The sequence below is a fragment of the Centroberyx affinis genome, unplaced genomic scaffold, assembly GCF_046629955.1.
Source record: "Centroberyx affinis isolate AG114_WGS23_722 - 3 ecotype Tasmania unplaced genomic scaffold, CSIRO-AGI_Caff_v1 ptg002093l_1, whole genome shotgun sequence".
Classification (NCBI taxonomy): Eukaryota; Metazoa; Chordata; class Actinopteri; order Beryciformes; family Berycidae; genus Centroberyx; species Centroberyx affinis.
In genome coordinates, this window is record NW_027280419.1 from 1 (window position 1) to 24,243 (window position 24,243).

A 24,243-nucleotide genomic window follows, 5' to 3' on the forward strand; every position below is an offset into this window, starting at 1 on the left:
CTTCTCATACCCTTAGCACTGGGTGAACATATTGACTGTTTGATTGATTGATTGATTGATTGATTGATTGATTGATTGATTGACTGATTGATTAGCAGCATGCTCCACCCCTCCAGCTGTCACCTGTAACCTGTAACACGGCATCGCTCTATTTCCCAGGGTTCTTTGGGAGCGGCTGTGTGGACGCCTGTCAGCTGAACCCCTGTCAGCACACCTCGTCCTGCGTCCACCAGCCCCGCCCCCCCCACGGCTACCGCTGTCACTGTGGCAACGGTTACCATGGAGACTACTGCCAGCACAGGTGGGTTAGCCCCGACACACACACACACACACACACACACACACACACACACACAGCTGAAGGTAAATATATCATTATCAGGCTTTGTAAGGCCGATATCAGACCAACAGTTTGGGTTTGAAGCTGCTGATTGACGATATTTTGCGCCAATATTCAATATCTTTAAATTTGACCATTTTATGGCACAAAATGCCCAAAAATTGTATTATCATTATTATTATTATTAAGGTATTCAGTGTTTCCCCTCAGAAGTTTCTTCTTGGCAGTGTGGAAAAGCCTTTGAACATCATAGAGCAAATAAAATAACCATATAATACCAATAATAATCATGATAATCACAATTATAATGATAATAGATCAGAGTGAGTTTCTCTGCCTGGTCTTTCTAGTGTTAAACTAACTAACTTTGCTCTTGTGCCAAACTCTGAAACCTTTATCTTCCTACCAGCTTGTTTGGCAGGAAACCAGAAGTTGTTAGAAACTGTTGTCTGCTGATGTGATGAAGCTCAGTGTCAGTTCAGTCTGTCTGTCTGTCTGGACTGGAGAGCTGGCCAGGGTGTCCCCCTGCCTTCCACCCAGTGCATGCTGGGATAGCTCTAGCCCCCAATACCCAGCCTGAATAGGAATAAGTAGGAAAAGCAATTGAATGAATGAGTGCAGTGAGAGTGTTTGTTGGGTCAGATGAGGTCACATCAAATCCCCCTCATGCTGCTGGACGTTCCTCCACATTGTTTCCTGGCTTTACCTCAGTGACCCTAAACACACACACACACACACACACACACACACACACACACACACACACACACACACACACACACTCCTCGGGGTTAATCTTCTGAATGCAAATCTTTTTTTCTTGGCTTTGGTTTCAGATTGTGTTTGTTTCAGTTTGAACTCTGTTTGATGTTTTTGGTCCTGCTCACTTCCACTTTGGGAATGTGAAAAATAATCTCTTTTTGAAATGCCATTTTGAGAGCATCTTGCTTTTGTAATTTGACATATTTCCTGTTGAAACAGGAAGTTGAGGCGGGACATAAGGCAGAGAGGGATCATTCAAAAGGGTAAACCAATGGGAGATCAGTTAGGGAGAGAAAGGCAGTTTTATTGGATGAGAGCGGCGGAGCGGTGGGTTTTATTGGGTGAAATTTTATTTACGCCTCCTGGGTCAGCATGAGGTCACCATCAAAGTAATGTAATTTTGATATAAAAATACAAGAAAATAAGAAATTTGTAATTTTTATTTATTATAATTATTGTTACATTATTGGTGCATATTATGGTGTGGAAAAGTCATTTTTCTTTTCATTGTGACTTAAACCTAAGATATGTACTTTGTAACGGTTGTGCTTCAGTCAAAACATACTGAAGTAACAATAAATTAGTGAAAAATACTGACAAAAAAGTGACAATACACAAAACGCTATTCAATGTCAAGAGGAAATGTAACTCGTCACTTCCACATTTGACATGAATATGAGCATCATGATCAATATGAGTACTGACCTGCTGGTCCTGGTTTCAGAGCCAGCCTGCCCTGTGCTCGGGGCTGGTGGGGCGGGGCGGTGTGCGGACCCTGTAACTGTGACGTCACCAAAGGCTTCAACCGGGACTGCAACCAGACCACCGGAGAGTGCCGCTGCAAGGTACGAACACCACACACACACACACACACACACACACACACACACACACACACTGAAGCAGCCTGCCGGAACGTTCCCCTCCCTGTTTTAATGAAGACGTTGTTAAAATGTAACTCGGCTCTCGGCTCGGCTGACTCGAGTCACATGACTTGGACTCGAGTCACAGTTGAATGGTTTGAGACTTGACTTGATGCATGAAGAGAAGACTTGAGACTTGACTTGACTTGGGTTCTGGTGACTCGGGACTTGACTCTGACTTGTACTCTGATGACTTGAAAAGGTTTCTAAAGTCTTGACTTGAGATCTTGTGTTTGTGTAAATGACTTAGATTGAAAGTGATGAGATTTGTTCCAGCAGACGACTGAATTTAAATTCTGTTTTCTGAATTTGTATGGAATGATTGAATTTACTGAAGTTGAAACTGAATATAGAAATCAAACTCATGATGCTCAGGTTTTTATCCTATTAAAACCATATTGCATTGAAAAGTCCTAGATATTTACTTTTCTTTAAGATATTCAATTGATTTGTTGTTGATTTGTTCTGACTTGACTTGATGTTCTACATTTAGACTTGAGACTGACTTGGGACTTGAGCAAAGCTGACTTGGTCACACCTCTCCAGGAAACACATTACAACTGGACTCTGTCCTGATTGGCTCCCTCACTAAACAATGACTGAAATCCGTCCAATCAGGATCCAGTTTGCAGCATTTGAACTGGACAGCCTCCACTCAGCAGGTTTACCTCATTTGAATGAGAGGAACCGCTGCTGTCGGCCAATCAGAGTCCAGTATTGTGACGACTTTGTCTTCACATTCTCTCAGTTTAACTCATATAATTCAACTAAACTGCATTTATCTGCAGAACATCATGGAGAACATTATTCTGATCCTGAGACAGAGGAGAGTTGGAAACTGAATCATATGGAGCTTTAGCTGATTGCATTCACATTACATGTTACACTGTAATTATTTAGCTGATGGTCGTATGATGCCTCGAGTGACTTTCACACTGAGGCAGCAGTAGAATTAATTTCCTAGCTGACCAACATCACAGGAGCCATGTGAGCTGAAGCTGTTTCCTCTGGATAAGAGCATCAGCAAAATACCTTCAGTTTTACATTCAACGGCTAAACCTCTAGAGGAAATGTGTGTGATAGATTTCAAAGGCTTTTGTTTCCAAGTAAGATTATGCAGCATTTGAAATCACAGTATAGGTACTTTAAGTAAGTACATAGTAGGTACTTTAAAAGACAAAGGGTGCCTTATGTCCCCAGCTGACAAAATGAGAAAACTTTTACAGACTGGATCTTCTGTATTTTTGGGACATTGAGTGATGAATTTCAGGAAATGACTTCAGAAATGGAAACACAGCATATAGCTATCATTGAAACGGTTTTTGTTTTGTTTTGTTTTGGGGTTTTTCTTGCATTTTTTGGTCCAACCTTTATTAACCTTTATTTAACCAGGCAGGTCAATCAAGAACAAATTCTTATTTACAATGACGGCCTAGCAAGAGGACAAAAGGACCTCTCGAAGGGTAAAGGGAAAAGGGGACAAAAAAAAAAAAAAAACATACAAAAGAAACTAAACAAAGAACAATCCAGATAAGACTATCAGACACAAATGTTACATACATCGCAGAGACAGAGAAACCCAACACAGTATAGGAACGGGGAAATAATCAAAACACACACCAAACAAACAACCAAATAAAATTACAAGTCATGCAAGTCATGAAGCAGAACAGACACAGTTCTTTGTCAGTTAAAAGGCTGGGGGACAGCTGCAGGTGTGTGTGAACAACTCTGCAATAGAGTCCTTAAAAGCAGTGAGGGAGATCAATTTGTCCAGATTCAAAGTCTTTTGCAGCTCATTCCAACTGATCCAAGTGTATATAAGTGTATAAATAAGGAGGAGTCAGACCAAGGAGGGTTTTGTAAACGAGTGTAAGCCAATGAATCTCTCGTCGAATGTGTAACGATGGCCAATTAACAGAAGTGTATAAGTCACAGTGATGTGTTGTATAGGGGGTATTTGTGGCAAACCTAATTGCTGTGTGGTACAAAAAACACTAACTTCCTAAATGACAGGACTTTCCCTCGAGAAAGATCCCCTCTCTCTCTTTCTCTCTACAGCAAAATCATTTCATTTCGGTTTCTCTCAGGCAGCTAGTCGGTCCGTCCGCTCACAGCTCAACTCCTCTTCTGTTTTCCAGGATAACTATTTCCGTCCGGAGGGCAGCGACGCCTGCTTCCCCTGTGAGTGTTTCCAGCTGGGCGCCGCGTCTCGCTCCTGTGACGCCCGGACGGGACAGTGCCAGTGCAGGACGGGCGTCATCGGGCGCCAGTGCAACCGCTGCGACAACCCGTACGCCGAGGTCACCGCCGCCGGCTGTGTGGGTACGCTGATGGAGAACGCTCTCTGACACTCTATATACTCTCTGTGTTGTTGGGACAGCAGGTATAATACACTAAAGGCTGTTCTGTAGTTATAAGACAAGTGTCAACAGGCTTCTTATGAAAACTACATTGATGCTGCTGCAGTTTCCCTCAGGAGTTCATAGTTTTTTGCCTTTTTTGTCTTTAAAATCCCTCTGAGGAGTCGAACCGGTGATGATATTTCCTCACTTGTTCTGCCAATTTTTATTCAAAACCATCCATTAGGCCAAAATATGGATACTATTTTTTTTACAAATACTAATACTATTTTACTTCCTCTCGACCAAAAGAATGAGCTCAGTTGTTTTCACAGTTGCTTCCCTCAACTCAACTCAGCTTTATTTATACAGCACCTTTCATACAAGCATGCAGCCCAAAGTGCTTCACATAGCAAAATTACAACAATAAAACAATAAAATGTTAAAAAATCAATAAATAAGAGTCAATGAAATAAAATAAAAATACAATAAAATAAACAGCAGGGATAAAAATAAAGTAAAAACCAATGATTAGAACTTAAAAACTAAGGCTATAACATTACTCCAAATTAAAAGCCAGATTAAAAAGATAGATAGGTCTTTAATTTCCTTTTCCCTGGCTCCTTCCGTCCTTCCCTCCTCCCCTCCTTCCCTCCTTCCTTCCCTCCCTCCTCCAGTTGTGTATGAAGGTTGCCCCAGGGCTTTTGAAGCAGGGATCTGGTGGCCGAAGACTCAGTTCGGCCAACCTGCAGCCATGAAATGTCCCAAAGGCTCCACAGGTGAGGAGAGTGCTACATACACATATACTGTACTTTTACATGTAGGCTATTTGTCAGCATGCAATGGAAATGTGTGTACATTTGCCTTGCGAAACTCTTCTGGGTTCATCATCATCATTGTCATCATCATCATCAGTGTTTTATTATATCATATTATTTATGATACTTGTCACTGTCACAGTAGTAAGATAATCTCCAGTCTGAACAGTCAGAAAAAAAGGATTTTCTCTGTAAGCTCTGTCTTTAGCTGGGAAATGAGATTTGAACAGTCTGATGGTTAATATTTTATATATTTATTTATCCTTTATTTGACCAGGTGAGTCCCATTGAGATCGAAATCTCTTTTTCAAGGGAGCCCTGACAGAATATATAGACAGAACAGCACATGTGTCTCTAGTGTTAGCTGTGTGTAGATGTGTGTTACAGTTGCTCTCTGTCCCTCAGGCACTGCAGTCCGTCACTGTAGCGACCAACATGGCTGGCTCCCCCCCGACCTCTTCAACTGCACCTCCCTGCCCTTCGCCCCGCTCAGGAAGGAGGTGCGTTTGGTTTGGCTTGGTTTGGTTTAGTTTGGCCTAGAGCAGTGGTTCTCAACGTGGGGTCCGGGGACCACCAGGGGTCCTTGAGGGGGTTCCAGGGGGTCCCCAGCAAATTAATGAAGTGTTAAGCTTCAGCATTATTTCATTTTCAAAAAGTTAACACAATTAGAGAATGTAGAAGAATGACTGTTTTGATCATAGTTTCTCTGTTATCTCTCTACCTACAATACAGATAGTCAAGGCATTCTGGACAAAATCATATCTAACAATAAAAATATTCTCAGATTTGGGTCTGAGAGATAAAACCTCATCAAATGGGGTTCGTGGCTCTAATGTGGACCAAATTAGGGGTCCTTAATATGAAAATGGTTGAGAACCACTGGTCTAGAGCAATAACAAGAGACCCAATTAGCCTCTGGTCCATTTTGTTGATTTCTAATCAAGTTAACTGGCGCCACCTGGTGGCAAAAACGTGCTCCTCCTTGGTTACTGCAGGCAGTCCTGCTGGACTAGGCTTTTTGGCAGAAGCTTTTAAGTTACTTTAGCTTGTAATCATTAGTTTAGCTTAAAATCATTTATGGTTATTGTCAAACGATGAATGTCTTTGGTAACTAGCTGTCCCTCAGCAGATCTTACACCTCCACCTGTCAAGATCTGCCAGTTCCACATGTAAGATTTTCACTTGGAGATTCACACATTCACTCAGGCACATGGCTGTTCCTGAAATGGAACATGGGACCAACCACTGGATCAAGTGAAAAGGAACATTTGATTTATCAGCTGTTCAGTAGAAACCAGTAGAAGACTGTGGTTGAACTGGTCAGCTCCCAGTGTGTGTGTAATTTGGTTAAAGTGAAGCAGGTTGTTGCTGAAAAAAACATTCTCTACATAAATAACGGTTTAAAAAAGCATCCAATAGAAAGCTTCCACTTGTGTCACCCTGCTCTCTGACCTTTGACCTCACTCCCTCCTGTCCCCGTCCCGCAGGAGGAGGAGCTCCAGCGGAACGCGTCCCGGATGGACGGCGAGCGGTCGAGGCGGCTCGCCGGCATGCTGCGGATCGCCACCGATCAGACGGCGGCTCTGCGCGGCAGCGACGTGCGCACGGCCTGCAGCCTGCTGAGCCGCCTGCTGCGCTACGAGAGCCAGCAGCACGGCTTCAACATGGCCGCCATGCAGGACCCGCACTTCCACGAGGTTCAGCTCACTGAAACCGCCCGCCCTCTTTTAGTCACAGAAATATTCATCTCAACAAGTCACTTCACATCTTGTTCAGTCTTAAAGTCTTATTTTTCTGGGAACACATGAAAACTATTCCGCTAATGGAGTCAGAGATTTACTTATGCTCTTCTTCTGTTGTGGAATTAAGTGTAGCTAATGCAGCGATTAGCCTCCATGACTTTATTTAAACTCAGTGGAGCATCAGACTGTGTGAGGTCATATCTCACTTCCTGTTATCTCTTTGTTCTTTTTCTTCATCTACACCTCCTTCTTCATATTCTTCATCTTTTTCTTCTTCGTTGTTATTATTATTGCTGTCGTTTTGTTGTTGTTTTTAAATTAATAAACCCACCTCAACTCAGTTTACCACCTTTTTACACTGATGTAAATCTTTGATGTAAATGTAATGATGTAAATTCATCGTAAATATTATATTGATTTTTTTTCATATTGGTGGCTGTTTGCCTTATCATGTTCACCCCCCTTTTCATTTACCACTGCATCACTGATTTATCATCATCAGGTTCAGGTTCAGGTTCAGGTTCAGGTTCAGGTTCAGGTTACTTTATTTGTACCCGTAGGTAGATTTGGTTTGCAGTAGGGAGTCATCCATCTTGACACACATTTAGAAACAACACAAACAGTAGACAAACATAATAAAAGTAACTCAAAGTTCCAATCACTAAAACTCATCACTAAACCACAAAAACTAAAATATAAAATAAATAAATAAATAAATAAACATTGCCTCTATATCATCTGTGCAATGTTGCTACTGTTCATCACTGACTTGATATCATTATTATTGTTGTTGTTGTTGTTGTTGTTATTGATATTGAATGACGATCAGCCCTGTGTGTGTCTCAGAGCCTGGTGCGGGCGGGCAGCTCCATCCTGGCCCCGGACACCCGGCTGCACTGGGATCAGATCCAGCGGGCGGAGGGCGGTGCGGCCCGGCTGCTGCGGAGCTTCCAGCTTTACGCCCAGAACCTCGCCCAGAACGTGAGGAAGACCTACCTGAAGCCCTTCACCATCCTCACAGACAACATGAGTGAGTCCGCTCACAGGAAACATGGATAGATTTCACAGTTTAGATTTTATATCTGATCCACTTTGAATGAGTGTAACAGTCAAATTAGTTGAAAGTAATAATTTATAAAATTTCCATTTAAAATGTCAATCCTGCTCCTCTCTCTCTGCTCTAACTCAACGGTGATCCAACCTATATCCAGTTGCGTTTTATGTTTCCGGTTTGTTTGGAATAAACAGCAGAAGAAGAACTGGGTCGTTAGCATGGATAGTGATAGCCACCATGGCTGAACAGACAGAGAAAAGAGAAACTCAAACTTTAAATTCTTAGACTGCAAACATAAACAGCAACCAACAGGAAGCAGTTCAGTGGTCAAAGCCAAAGTGGCAACAAGACATAACAGATGCAACAGATATTCCTGTGTATCTAGAAGGATCATGTATGTATGATAGAGGAGTGTTAGATAAATCAATAAGAGCCAGGAAGAAGAGATTTGAAAATAAACAAGACAGAAGCATTTTCAGTGTCAGTGGAGAGAGAAGAGAGAGAAGAAAGAGAGAGAGGAAGAGAAAGAGAGAGAGAGAAAGAGAGAGAGAGAGAGAGAGAGATATTATATATTTGATTGCAATGTTGCAATGTTACACAGCTCTGTTTACACATTTCTTTATTCTAGTATATCTTTAATTGTACGTACATTTTTTGTTTTTATTTCACACTTGCTTTGGCAATGTAAACATATGTTTCCCATGCCAATAAAGCCCCTTTGAATTGAATTGAATTGAATTGAGAAAGAGAGAGAGAGGGAGAGAGAGAGACAGAGGGAGAGACACAGAGAGAGAGGAAGAGAGAGAGAGAGACAGAGAGAGAGAGAGAAGAGAGAGAGAGAGGAAGTGAGAGAAAGAGAGAGAGGAAGAGAGAGAGGAAGAGAGAAAGAAGAGAGAGAGAGAGAGAAAGAAGAGAGAGAGGAAAAGAGAGAGAGAGAGAGAGAGAGAGAGAGAGAGAGAGAGAGAGATAATAGATGTAACATGACGCACTGCACAATCCATTTTGCACCAAGTGAAGCATGCCTGTGTGTGTGTGTGTGTGTGTGTGTGTGTGTGTGTGTGTCAGTTTTCTCGGTGGACTACCTGGAGCTCAGCAGGAAGATGCCTCGCCTCTCTGACCTCCAGACTGACCTCCCAGACCACCTGAAGGCCGCCGTACTCTTCCCAGAATCCCCTTCACATGCTGATGACATCAGAACCGCACCAGGTAAAGAGGCAGTCCAGAAGATATTTGCTGGTATTTGGAAGTTATATTTGCTGGAAGTTATATGTGGAGTATTCACAAAAAAAAAGATTACTAGTCCAGTGCCACTTGACAAAAAAAAGCAGATGCTTTTGTACGTATTTAGCTTTTAAAATGTTTCAAATAATAATGTGATGGGGGGGAAAAGAAGATGCTAATGCTTTTCTCTGATATGCAGCTTGATTTGTAGGACAGGGATTCTGTTTAAGAAAGTTTTTAGGTTCATTCTGCAGTCCCGGTCCAGATGTTTCACCACTGAATTGTAACACATCATTGTAAATTATATGAAACGGTTCAATGGACTTCTCTGTGTCTAAGGAGAAAAACCCATATGTTAATTTTTATTGGAAAAGCTTTACTGGGTAAATTACTGCAGTACATATCTAGTTTGCTGACATTTTGCCACAGTAGCTATAACACTAGATCATCAGAAAAAATTCTCCTCATGGTCCCAACCATCCGAACAGAGCCGGGTAAATCTGCCTTTTCCTTTCATGCACCGCAAACTTGGAATGAGCTGCAAGGCATACTTGGAATAACCTGGAATCTTTACCCTCTCTTGACATGTTTAAAAATATAAAAAAATCAGTTCTTACAGAACAATGTCATTGTTTTTAACATGTGCCATTATTTCCCATGATTCTTTTTAGCCCCTCATCCCTGTATGTTTTGTGCCTGTTTGTTGTGTTTTGGTATGTTTTTGTGGTGTAACCTGTCCCCGTTTGTATTTTTATATGACACCTTTTTTTTTTTATCTCATTTTGCTGCCCACCTTGACCAGGACTCCCTGGCAGAAGAGATATTGTATCTCAATGGGACCTTCCTGGTTAAATAAAGGATAAATAAATAAAAAATAAATAAATAAATAAAATTACACGATAAACAGTCAAACACAAAATCTTTCTTCCTGGTCGGCGTCAGTGTCCACTGAGACGACGACTGAAGTGCCGGCGGTGCAGACTGATGATGTCACCGCCGCCGGGCGCACCGAGTCTCCGACCGCATCTCCGACCGCGTCTGTGAGGAGGAAGCGTGAGGCCGCGGCGCCCCGCCCCCCGCCGGTCGCCGTGGTGATCGTCTACCGAACCCTGGGAGAGCTTCTGCCCCAGAGCTACGACCACGACCGCAGGAGCCTCAGGTACGACTGGGGGAAGGGCAGGCGTTGGTTTATTATTCAGTATATACAATAAATGGTAACACTTTACAATAAGGGTCACTAAGTTAAGGGTTAGTTAATGCCTAATAAGGGTTAGTTAATGCTTAATAAGGGTTAGTTAATGCTTAACAAGCATTAACTAACCCTTAATTAACAGTTAACTAATGTGTAATTTACTAATGTGTTCATGTTAACTAAGATATTAATTTATACATTATTTAATAATTTATAAAGATGACTATTAAATAATGTATAAATTAATACCTTAGTTAACATGAACACCATTAGTAAATGATTACCAGACACATTAGTTAACTGTTAATTAATGTACCCTTATTGTAAATTGTTACCCAATACATTATGTTATTGAAAATTGAAAATATTCAAATATTGTAGTGTGTGTGTGTGTGCTAGAAGTGATAATGTTAGAACAGACAGACAGTGAACTCACCATGTGCTGCAGTAACCATGCTCTCGTCCTGTGTGTGTGTGTGTGTGTGTGTGTGTGTGTGTGTGTGTGCAGACTGCCCAGCCGTCCCGTCATAAACACCCCTGTGGTCAGCACGGTACTGTACAGCGAGGGCGCCCCCCCGCCCCCCCCCACCCTGCAGCTCCCCCTGCTGGAGACGGAGGAGAGAGCGCGGCCGCTCTGCGTCTTCTGGAACCATTCCTTACTGTGAGGACACACACACACACACACACACACACACACACACACACCCAACCACCACACACACACACACACACACACACACCCAACCACCACACACACACACACACAGACACAAATACACTCCATGAATCACAGTGGCCAGTAACTGACACAAACGATAAACTCACATTTTCACAATAGAGAGGAGTAAGCTAGATAAGTAGTGTGGTGATTATTCTGTTTTTGCTCTGTTCTATTCTATTCTGTTCTATTCTATTCTATTCTGTTCTGTTCTGTTCTTTTCTTTTCTTTTCTTTTCTTTTCTTTTCTTTTCTTTTCTTTTCTTTTCTTTTCTTTTCTTTTCTATTCTATTCTATTCTATTCTGTTCTATTCTATTCTATTCTATTCTTTTCTGTTTTTCTTTATGCCACTATATTCTATTATATTCTACATATTGACAGGGTTAATTGTGCGGTCTGCAGTTGACTCTGTCTGTTGTCTGTCTGTTGTGTTTCAGGGTGAACGGGTCAGGTGGCTGGTCTGTAGTTGACTCTGTCTGTTGTCTGTCTGTTGTGTTGCAGGGTGAACGGGTCGGGCGGCTGGTCAGCCAGAGGCTGTGAGTTGCTCAGCAGAACTCGAAGTCACATCAGCTGCCGCTGTGCTGCGGCCTGCAGCGCCGCCGTGCTGATGGACGTGTCCAGGAGAGAGGTAGGAGGGTCCAGACCAAGACTGAGTGACTGACTGACTGACTGACTGACTGACTGACTTACTGACTGAGAGACTGACTGACTGACTGACTGACTGACTGACTGACTGACTGACTGACTGACTGACTGACTGACTGACTGACTGACTGAGAGACTGACTGACTGACTGACTGACTGACTGACTGACTGACTGAGAGACTGACTGACTGACTGACTGACTGACTGACTGACTGACTGACTGACTGACTGACTGACTGACTGACTGACTGAGAGGCTGAGAGGCTGAGAGGCACTGTGTGGAGACAGGCTGAGGACACACGCTTTACTTTCAATAGGTTATTGATAGGGACGGGACAATATATTAAAATTCTATATATTGCAATACGAAAATGTGGCAATACGTATCATGGGTCAGAAACATGAATGGTGATATCAGCTCCATGTTATTCTGCTGTCAGGAACATGAATGGTGATATCAGCTCCATGTTATTCTGCTGTAGTAATCACTAACGAGACTCTTGACCATCACAGTTTCACAAGCTCTCCATCCAAATTATATTATTGTCACTTTGTTATGACATTTTTAAATTGTTAGAAAAAAGGAAATGACTGGTTGCCCTATATTGTCAAACTGGGATCAAAAATGTATCGGGTGCTCTTGGAAAATTTTATATAAAAATACAGTATAACCACGAGGAAGAAAATATTTTAAAAAGCCAACATGTTTCGACCACTGTAGGTCTTCTTCAGGGCTTTAAACACTGACAACATGGGTGTGTCCTCACCTATAGTCAGTGTTTAAAGCCCTGAAGAAGACCTACAGTGGTCGAAACATGTTGGCTTGATGATTTAGCCACTACAATAAAGGCTTTTTAAATATTTCCTTCCTCGTGGTTATATTTTTATATTTGGAGTGCCTGGATTGTCCTTTTGCTTATAGCATTTTTAAATAGTTGTTTACATTCTAGCAAGCCAGTGCAATTTCTAGATCTGTCTCAGAAATAAACATAATTCTGCACAGTCAGACTGTTGTCACTGACCTTTTATTTATTACATGGTGTTGTGGTTTTATTGAATCATAAACCTCATATCGTGTATTGAATCGTATGGTGAGATAAGCGTATCATCTCATCTCTAGTTATTGAGCACTCCTGTGTCATAAACCCTCTGAAGGCTGTGGATGGAAGATGTAAACACTGCAGATGTTTCCTCCTCAGCACGGAGAGGTCCTGCCTCTGAAGATCATCACCTACAGCACCGTGTCTTCCTCGTTGGTGGCCCTCCTCATCACCTTCCTCCTGCTGGCCATCCTCCGGAAACTGCGCACCAACCTGCACAGCATCCACAAGAACCTGGTGGCCTCCATCTTCCTCTCCGAGCTCGTCTTCCTCTTCGGGATCAACCGGACTGAGAACGCGGTAAGACAGATTCAAACCAGATAAAATCATGTTCATCATCACAAGGTTAAGACGCTAAAAGGCAAAGAAAAACAATTAGCATTTACGCAGGTGGCAACCAAAAGGTCAAATATAACCCCACCATTTCTAAAAAGGTGCTTTATGGTGAAAACAAGTAAATGTTAATGTTTGATAATAATTTTTTTGAAACTTTGAGGTTGTAGGCTCAGTCTGTCAGTCTGTCTGTTTCCTCCTCCTGCTCCTCTTCCTCAGTTCGTCTGCACGCTGGCGGCCATCTTGCTGCATTACTCCTACATGTGCACCTTCGCCTGGATGCTGGTGGAGAGTCTGCACATCTACCGCATGCTGACCGAGATCCGCAACATCAACCACGGGCACATGAGGTTCTACTACGCTATTGGCTGGGGCGTCCCCGCTGTCATCACCGGTGAGACGCACACACACACACACACACACACACACACACACACACACACACAAACACACATACACACACACAATGTAGTTACATGTTAAAACAACATATGCTTTTACATGCACACATGTTCACACACAAAGACACTGTACAGTAAAAACCCACTTTGTTCACACACACACACACACACACACACACAAAGAGAGTGTATATGGATGCAAAAAACATCACTTTGTTCACACACACACACACACACACACACACAATGCAAACACAGTGCTCACACAGCACACATATTTGGTCATACACACACACACACACACACACGAGTCACATGCCCATTCACAGAATACTAGCTACATGTTCTGTGAACCAGCTTCCTTTGTTCCTTTGCGTTCTGTGTGTTTTTGTGATGCACACACACACACACACACACACACACACACACACCCTCACCCCCCCACACACACACACACATTATTTGCAGCAGTTGTAGAGCAGAGGACATGGTTGGGATTCTCTGGGCTAACAGCTGCTTTCTGCTACACTTCATGTTCATGTGATAAGCACAGTGATTGGTTAAAGTAATAATCTGCTACATTTTATATCTAATTAAATGTTCTGCTCACATGAAAGTTCACCTCAGTTCATAAAGCTTTTCCACAAAATCCTGGTTTGTTTGGAATAAATGGAAGAAAAACTGGATAGTTAGCATGAGCAGGGCTAGCCAGAGTGCTCACTGATTGATTGATTGATTGATTGATTGATTGATTGATTGATTGACTGATTGATTGATTGATTGATTGATTGATTGTGTTTGGTCCTGCAGGTCTGGCGGTGGGTCTGGATCCTCAGGGTTATGGGAACTCAGACTTCTGCTGGCTCTCTGTCCACGACACGCTGATCTGGAGCATCGCAGGACCCATCGCTGTAGTCGTGATGGTGTGTGTGTGTGTGTGTGTGTGTGTGTGTGTGTGTGTGTTTGTGATTTGGACTGCATTTGGAAAATAGAATAATACATGCTAAAACATAATTCATGTATTTGACCCCAGAGGAAAGCATAAGAAAGTGTCATTTAAAACATTTACAGACATTATTTTTTGGGGGGAATTTTTGCCTTCATTAGATAGTTCAAAGTAGAGAAAGACGGCATGAGTCAAAGGTCCCGGTCCAGATCTGAACCCTGGACTGAGCCACCAGGACGCCCCGAATAACACAACACACAACACACAACAAAACACAGTCAGAAGGTCCAAGAATATCTAGAACATGGCAGCAGCTAAACTGTCTTGATACTGGCTGTCAGTCTGTTCCACAGTAATGTTCTCACTTGTGTTTTAAACAGCTTTAGTAGAACAGGTGTGAAACTGACAGAGAAGCAAAATGAGCTTTTTACATGCAGGACTTCAAGCTAACTGTATTTAACATCTAACATTAGTGGATGCTTTTATCCAGAGTGACTTACAATATTACATTTTAAATTTAGCAGTAGAGTTTGTCACTTGGTGATAATGAAGTTGATGTGATGAGGTTCAGGTTTGCCTCTCTCTCTCTCTCTCTCTCTCTCTCTCTCTCTCTACTCTCTCTCTTCTCTCTCAGGTCAACATTGCCATCTTCTTCCTGGCAGCCAGAGCGTCTTGTGGTCAGACACACTGGACCTTCGAGAAGTCAGGAGCCATGTGAGTATTCTGACCAATCACAGTGAAGCAGGCTGGACTCCATTTGTTTTCCAGACCTTTTAGGCCGTTTAACAGTTCATTGTGTTATGGCTCACCTCTCTCCTTCCTTCTTTTTCTCCTGTCCTCTTCCTACCTTCCTCTCGACTCCTCTCCTCTCGTCTACTTTCCCCTGCTTTCCTTTCCACCTCTCCTCTCCTCTCCTCTCCCCTCATCTCCTCCTCTCCTCCTCTCCTCTCCTCCTCCAGCTCGGCTCTCAGGTTGGCCTTCCTGCTCCTGCTGCTCCTCAGCGCCACCTGGCTGTTGGGTCTGATGGCGGTCAACAGTGACATCATCTCCTTCCACTACCTGTTCGCCGTCTTCAGCTGCCTTCAGGTAAACAAGACGCTCTGAACACTTTGACACTTACAGGTACATAAGAAATTAGAGAATGCCGACCATAATTCTCCTAAAGCACAGCTAATTATGTATATTACTTTGGAGAAAACGTTTGTACCTCTTGTATCACTGCCCCTCGTTTATTATTTCCATAATACCCAACTTAATTCAATAGCTTGGCTGCATATTTCTGCACATTTTGGAGGCATTTCTGCAGACATGAGGTGTTTTATTAAGCAAACTGATAAATCTTTAACATCTGATTTTTCATGGTTCCCTGTTTTTCAGCATGTGATGGTTAAAAAGTTGCTAATGATCACTGTGGATTTCTCCAGCTCCTGTTTTTTGCTCTCATTTCACAAAAATGATGCTTGCTCTTCTGTCATCTATAAAATGCAATATAGTAATATATAAAAAAGAGTTTTATATTACTTAGTTAGTAGATTAGTAGATTTTTTATTTGGAAGATATGAAAAGCGGAGTCTCTATAGTTCAGGATTTATTTGTCCTGTAAGTTTGACTCGGACATGGAAAATAAACTGGTAACACTTTACAATAAGGGTCATTAAGTTAAGGGTTAGTTAATGCTTAAGTAACAGTTAAATAATGTGTAATTTACTAATGGTGTTCATGTTAACTAAGGTATTAATTTATACATTATTTAATAGTTTATAAAGATGACTATTAAATAATGTATAAATGAATACCTTAGTTAACATGGACTCCATTAGTAAATGATTACCAGACACATTAGTTAACTGTTAATTAAGGGTTAGTTAGTTAATGCTTATTAAGCATTAACTAATCCTTAACTTAGTGACCCTTATTGTAAAGTGTTACCAATAAACTTAATAATAAACACTGGAGCTTTTATAAATCACTTGAAATCACACGCATTTTTCTTGGACTCCAGTGTTTACAGACATGACAAACATAGGCGAAGTTTAACCTCCACAAACTGTCAGTCCTTGTATCTAAAACTTAGACAGTAACTTAATCGGTGAATAAAATGTATATTGTAATGTATATAGCATAAGTGCATTAGTGGCCTGTAAGTCTTCGGCTCTCCTCTCTGCAGGGTGTTTGCATTTTCTTCTTCCACTGCGTCTTCAATAAAGAGGTGAGGACGAACCTGAAGGAAGTCTTCACCGGCAGGAAGACGATCACAGAGGAATCCACCTCCGCCCGCACCGCCAAGCTCACCGTACGCCCACTTCCTGTCTTCTCACATCAAAGCTAGATAACGTTTTTACATTCACATTTTACGCTTTTAGCCGGCAGTCTTATTCAGAATGACATGCAATAAGTGGAAAAGATATCGCTGTTTGACGCTGTGAACGGACAGGAGATTCATCGCTCCACACCCTGTGCCTTGCTGACTGTCCTCTCCTCTCCTCCTCTCCTCCTCTCCTCCTCCGCAGCGCTCTCTGAACGGGAAACACTCGTTCTGTGAAGACGACGGTCTGTATCGCACCGCCATCGGAGAGTCCACCGCCTCTCTGGACCGCAGGAGCCGCAGCAGCAGCCAGGCTGCAAGGTAACCAGCTGCTAGACTGAAAGAGGCTTCAACAAACCTGCTTCTGTGTTTAGTACACACACTAGTTAGTACAGTGAAATCGAGGGAGAGACTATGGGTTGCCCCCGGTTCATCAGTCCATCTCTGACACCACTGATCATATTTTGATGAAACTTCAGGGAGTGATGCGTCTCATTGCTCCATTCCACAACATTTGTTTAAAGTTGAGATGAAATGAAAAATGCATTTTTAACCCTTTTAGATCACATCCTCGTCATACTGTGCATCTATTTAACAATATATGCCAAAAAAATACAAAAAATCTATTTCTTTGTATTCTTATATCAAAATCCAATCATGTTTTCTTCCTGTAAAACAAAATATGCCGTGTGCTTACGTAAGCATGAACCAAACAATTTCAACCAATAATATCATGACATCCACCCATCAATCATTCTTCAGCCTGGTGTGTGTGGAGCCAACAGTCCTCTGTAGCTCTGTTTCTCTCTGTAGCTCCGCATCACGCTAAACTCTAAGCCCCGCCCTCTGTTTAGCGGTCCAATCAAATGCGAAGGATTTGATTTAAATCCCTCTTGTAACTGTACACCGCTCAAATATTCCGTTTCACGGGGAAATACGTCACAGTACAGAAGCTAAAGACGCTCTAACTTCTGTTTCAGTGGGACTTAAATTATCTGTACATCATTCACAATATGTCAGACACCTGTAACACCGCATTATGTAATAACTCGACAAAATGTAATACATTTTCACTTCATTATGTAATAACACCCGCATTTTGTAATAATCTGCCGCATTTTGTAATACACAGCCTGAACGCAATATGTAATAAATTTCCCCGCATTTTGTAATAAATTATTACATATTGCGGTGGTTATTACAAAATGCAGGAGTTGCACTTTTTTAATGATGAAAATGTAATAATACAGAGCGCAGACACTCTGTGGATCTGCGAAATCAGATGTATGTGTGTTTGCAGTGTCGCCTCCCTTTAATTAACAGGCTACATGAAATGTAATAACTCATGACCTGTTCTTTGCAAAGGGAGGACTCAGGACAGAAGCGCACCACCCCCTCCTCTGCTAAAAAGAGTTACTATGGCGACGGCGACTCCTCCATCTTCCTCCGCAAACGCTCCAAAAGAGAAGGTAATGTGTTTTATTTTAATTTTGGCCCTTTGTGGAAAAGTCGATAAGTGAAACTTTTTCTTCTTTGGCTGTTGGTGGGTTTATTTGCTAGTCAAACATCTTAGTTCAGAATTCAACAATGAGATTATTATGGGATGTGGGTTACACATGATGATATGAAGAGATCTGAGCAGCAGTTCAGAACTGACTGCAGTGTGAACGGAGCCTGTGATTACAGTCTGGAACCTGTTTTACTGAACCTGTTTTTACCTGCTGCATTGTGGCTTGGTTTGGTTGCCTCAGTCTGTCCAGTAAAAACAGGCTGGCAAGGACATTTACAGTAAGCGTGTTATCAATAAGGCTCAACTAATTCTTAACTGTCCTGACCACCCACTTTATAAGGAGTTTGACCTCCTTCCCTCTGGCCTCCGTTTCAGAATGCCAATGACAAGGAGACATGGCGTGCCAGAGCTTCCTTTATTCCTGTTGTCATTGACAGGCTTCATTTGTTAGCCTAACTTTTTACTTTTTTTACTTTTAACTTTAGACTTGCACACCCTTATATTATTTAATATTATTTATTATATTTTACTTATTGCCACTGCACAGCACTTTACTCGATTTGATTTTGTACTTCATTTTGCACTTTTTGCACTTCACTTGCAGTGCATAATATTGGATCTGGTATTGTTTCCCAGTTTTGGTTTTTCAGTTTCTGGTTCAGTGTGGTAGGAGAGTCTTTGTTTTTTTTTACTTGAGCTGTACTTGAGCTGGGAATTTCTGTGTTCTATATTTCTGATGTTTGTTGTTGTCGATGTTTTTATGTTTTTTATGTAACCTGATGTGTTTCGATGCCCGCTGCAGACCAAATTTCCTTCGGGATAATAATAAAGTTGAAGTAGAAGTAGAAGTTGAAGTTGGATGTAAATGTGATGAAGTGTTTCTGGGCTGCAGACTCGGACTCGGACAGCGAGCTGTCTCTGGAGGAGAACAGCAGCTCGTACGCCTCGTCCCGCTCGTCCGACAGCGAGGACGAGCGCAGCCGACGGAAGCAGAGGTGGAACAACGAGAGAGAGCCGCCGCACGGCACGCCGCTGGGTAAGGAGCTCACACACACACACACACAGAGGAACATCCTGGTCCCGCACAGGGTTTGACCCATGTGGGTTTTAGAAGGCTGACAGGCTGATCCAGTAGTTTGGAAGCTGCTGTTTGCTGAAATTGTGTGCTGATCTTTAGATTTTACTGTTCTCATTCTAAGTAATTCCCAAAAATTCCAAGTATTCAGTGTTTCCTCCAGAATTTTATTCCTGTCAGGATGCAAAAACCTCTAAAACTCTCCATTAAAACCAGACTGATGAAACTTTGAGTTGAAGATCAGAACGACAACACTGACAGGCTGATATCTGTTTTCTGATAAAAAGTCAATATCGACCTGAGATATATTGATCTAACCAGTGCTAAAGTCTTAATACCTAAATATTACACAGCATCCACACACACACACACACACACACACCTGACGGATTCATTGTCTCAGTCTCAGCCAGGCTTCAGCTCTTTTTCACATTAAATCAACTTGTTGTCCTGTGACAGCGGAGACAGCAGCCAATCACGTGAGGCCTTACTGGCCGGTGGAGCTGCCGACAGCCAGTGAGAGCGAGGAGCCCGGCGGGGGGGAAACGCTTCGCGTGGAGACCAAGGTGAGCGTGGAGCTGAACGGCCACGCCCCGTCTGAGAAGGAGGGCGGGGTCAGAGGCGGAGCTCCGCCCAGCTCGCCCGGCTCGCCCGACAGCTACAACCAACCAAGAAGAGGTGAGAGACAACAGACCACTAATACCGTATTTCCTCTAATATTGGCCCGGGCCTTTATTTACCTCAACTGCAGAGGGTACCAGGCCTTTATTGGAAGCAGGCTTATATTAGAGACAGGCCTTGATTTCTAATTCCCTCTGTTTGATAAGTATATTTGCTCATATTTTAGTACGAAGCCTCCTTGTTTTCTGATCTTCTTCTGTTGGGGTTCGTTAGGTAGCGTTTTTTTGTTACTGGAATGCATTACGATAATTACGGTAATCGACGACGACACGCTCCGGAGACTTCCGCCGGCCGAGCCGTCTTGTGGCATACCGCCATCTTGTGGCACTTGTACGTTACTACAAACTACAGTTACATTATATAACAGGCACCAGGAGTTTACCGGTATCCACCGTTGTTTTTTCCTTTGTTTTTTTCCCCGGCCTGTATTTGGGGCCGGCCTTTATTTGTTTGTGTTGAACAAATGGCTCCGGCCATTATCGGAGACCTGGCTTTTAATTGACTACCGGCCACTATTAGAGGAAATACGGTATACATGTTTCATAGAAATATGTCACTCTACCTGTTTTCAATGGTATGTTCTGTTCGGAATCTGTGTGAAACATTTAGAGCAGATTTAGAGTTTTAATTACACACGTATACAACAGATCTTTTTTTTTTATCTTGATCTTCAGTTTGTCTCCCTGAAGCCTCAGACCTGCTGTGTGTCTCCACATGAGAATGAAGTTGAACAGACAGCCAATCAGGAGCCTGTTTGATACAGATTCATGGCTCTGTCTCTGATTTGATTGGCTGACGGTCAGAGAGCGAGTACGGTGGGTGGGGTGTTCTGTGTAATATTGTCTATCTGTGTTTATTCTCAGGGATTCTGAAGAACAGGGTGACCTCTCCTCCTCCTCTGGCCGACAAGAACATGAAGAATCGCCTTCGGGAGAAACTGAGCGACTTCCCCCGCCCCCCCACCCCTTCCCCTCCGACCAATAGAGGCCTTCGTCCGGTCGCCGGGGGAAACGGGGTTCTGATCAAGCTTCTGCCACACCCGCCCCTGTCCCCGCGGCAACAGCACAACGGAGTCACCATGGTAACCGCGATGCTGACGACCACCACCGTCAACGGGACTGAAGACGGACACGACTCAGAGTCAGAGTGAGTGTTCCTGTACAGAAATATAATATACTGACAGATATTCCCAAAGAAAGCCAATTAGTCTCAAAACGAGGCAAATCCCTCCAGCAGTGTCAGGATTGTGTCATTTGGTTCAAAATGATTTGCATTGGAAACAAGTGAAATTATCTCACTTTGTTTCATTTAAAGAATAACTAAACCCCGAACCCATACAGGATTTCTCTGATTTCCCCGCTTTGTCTCCCCCTCTGGCGGTGAAAATTATTTAACATGATGTTCAGACTACAACCAAACAACCATGGCAGTATTATATTATTCATTATATTATCAGAGAAAGTGTATCAGCCAGTCAGTGTGCTCACCAGTAAACAGCTCCCACTCCAGTAAAAATGGCTTCCCCAGACCAGCTAATTTGACTTTTAATGACTGTAGCTTTTGTAATGAAATTAGGCAACAACATGGCTTATGATGGTGTAAATACAGTGTGTGCTGCTAACATATCAGTCAGGTTGGCCAAACATTATTATTAGTATGCTAACTAGCTAGTAGGCTATGCTAGCTAGCTAGTATGCTAACAAGTTTGTGGCACTCGGCTACCTGGCGCAGGTAACCTGTGTTGGCTAAAGTTAGCTGCACAGTTAGCAGATCTTTGTACCTGGTCAAAAATGTCAACAGTGGTCTATGGAGAGCTTCTCCAACCACGGCAAAACTGCCAGTTGGTAATGTGTAACCTGACTCGACTATAACTATTTATTACTGGAAAAAAGTCCTGGATTCCAGCTTTAAATAATATTTTAAGAATCGGCACTACACCTACTTCTTAGGATGGATGAAAATTATATATGACTTTAATGAATATATTAAGGGAAAATATTTACATTTGTTTTGCTAATTTTCATGATGATAAACAGTAGTATTAATAATACATGTGTGTAAATATAGACAAAAGACAATTGATTTGAATACAATTGATTTATTGACTATGTTCATATGAAAAATAGTGGTTAATAGCCAAAGTATATATTTTTAATTATTTGAGCATACTTGTACATTCTTTATATATACAGTATATAGTACTGTGCAAAAGTCTTAGGCACCCTAGATTTTTTATATACATTTCTTAGAAGTCTTAGATGTTTGTTTTCTGCATTAGTGTGTCAGTAGACTGCTGTTCATTGTAAATTTTTGATATTCAGAAACTTTTCATTTCATTAGTTTTGAAAGCATCTTCACTTTATGGATTTCTTTGACATATGCCTCAGACTTTTGCACAGTACTGTATATATCAGTGTATTATGATTTATGTCCACACCATATAGATTTAGTTTGTAATACTGAGCTGTTGCCCTTTCTGTCATGTTAGATGCAGCTGTATTTAATAAAACACCTTCCTCTTCTTTCCAAGTGGCAGCAATGAAACGTCCATCTGACCCGAGCTTCACCTGCAGCGACTCCAGCTGCCTGACCGCCAGGATCCAAGATGGCTTCCCCCTGCTCCGCCTCCACACTACAGCCGGAGACAAGGAGGGAAGAAGAGATGAAACCGAACACCAAACTACACGAGAGCATGTGATAGCATGTGGCATCCCAGCATGACCAACAACAGCTGTAATGTTTGGAATGGGTCCACTCGGTGGCAAGCTAGAGGTCAAAGGTCGGCGGTTGACACAGGAAGTCTTCAAAAAAGAAAAACACCTTCTGCTTGACGCTGCGTGTCATCATCATGTCATACTGGAAGAAGCAGAAGCACAGGACGGCGTCTCGTTGCCACAACTTCACATGTGTAACTCATTCGGTCGCCCACATCCAAGATGGCGGTCATCAGGTCAGCTGTTGTGGTACTTTAAAATCAACTGCAGCAGATACTGCTCACATTTGATTCGTACAGTTGATTGTATTTGTGTGAATATATCGGATAATTTTGATTTTTGTTACCTTGGACTGCTGACAGCGGCGGATTCGCTGCCATGTGTCGACACATTTCTGCAATTCATGACCAAGTGGGAAAAAATCCCACATGTAAAACCTGCAGTCACCACTAGGAGGCGATGTGAACGATGTTTCCTAGTCAGCAGCTCGTATTTATGGTAAATCCAATACAACGGGAGAATAAGCTCAGCAGCTTTACAGGACGTCCGCTTGTTGTTGGATTGGTCAGTTGACACAGCTGATGAAAGACTCGTGTACACACACACACACACACACACACACACACACACACCCTGTCCTGGCTGTGGTTTGGCCAGTGTAATGTATGGAGAGATGTTACCTCTGGTTACAAGGGATACAGAGATTGTTTCTTCATTGCCAATCTCTGAACCCATCGTCTATCGGTCTGACGACGATTAGACTCTGGGGGCGATGGCCAATATTTGGGGGTTTCCGGTGTAGCCAGCGGACATCCGGGCCAAGACTTCCTCTTCCGTGTGCCGGTCATTGTTTACAGTCCGATTAGCAACTTGAGATGCGAGAATGGAGTCGGAGATGAGAGACGACGTCTCATATGCAGATATCTGTTTATAGAGATTAGCCGAAATGTCGTCCGGACCTAAAACACCTACAAAAAGTATCGATGTTTGTGTTTTGTGTGGAGAAACGTTCGACTCTCGCGTCTCAAGATGCTAATCGGACTGTAAACAATGACCGGAGCACGGAAGAGGAAGTCTTGGCCCGGATGTCCGCTGGCTACACCGGAAACCCCCAAATATTGGCCGTCGCCCCCAGAGTCTGATCATCGTCAGACTGATAGACGATGGGTTCCGAGATTTCTTAATTGCCTCCTCATCTTCCTACGGGAAAAAACAAGGAAGCGGTCTAATTTGTGCCTGATGTCTGCAGGTAGTTTTACCAGTACAGTCTTCCAAGATGGCGGCCAGTCCCTTGTAACCGCGGTAACTGCTCTCGTCGATTTCCTAAACCCCCTCACCTCTGTGTGGACAGTGTGGCTTAAGGAAATTAACTTTTATTTTGACATTCAGACTTAAAACCTCACAGAACAAGATGTGCCATG

General features: G+C 42.6%; 1 protein-coding gene across 1 annotated transcript; it reads left to right on the plus strand.

Moving 5' to 3' along the window:
- Nucleotides 1-159: 159 nt before the first annotated feature.
- Nucleotides 160-22,756, plus strand: LOC139654461 (cadherin EGF LAG seven-pass G-type receptor 1-like; the record flags this gene model as incomplete). The annotated part of the gene is made up of 22 exons (XM_071531535.1): nucleotides 160-301; nucleotides 1,827-1,947; nucleotides 4,167-4,350; nucleotides 5,045-5,146; nucleotides 5,591-5,685; nucleotides 6,673-6,882; nucleotides 7,774-7,957; nucleotides 10,145-10,361; nucleotides 10,903-11,055; nucleotides 11,614-11,740; nucleotides 12,957-13,157; nucleotides 13,410-13,584; nucleotides 14,402-14,514; nucleotides 15,172-15,251; nucleotides 15,497-15,623; nucleotides 16,705-16,830; nucleotides 17,048-17,163; nucleotides 18,208-18,311; nucleotides 19,245-19,388; nucleotides 19,887-20,105; nucleotides 20,972-21,254; nucleotides 22,639-22,756. Coding segments are annotated over 22 exons (3,248 nt in total), but the record flags the coding sequence as incomplete, so codon positions are not given.
- Between the last annotated feature and the right edge of the window lie 1,487 nt (nucleotides 22,757-24,243).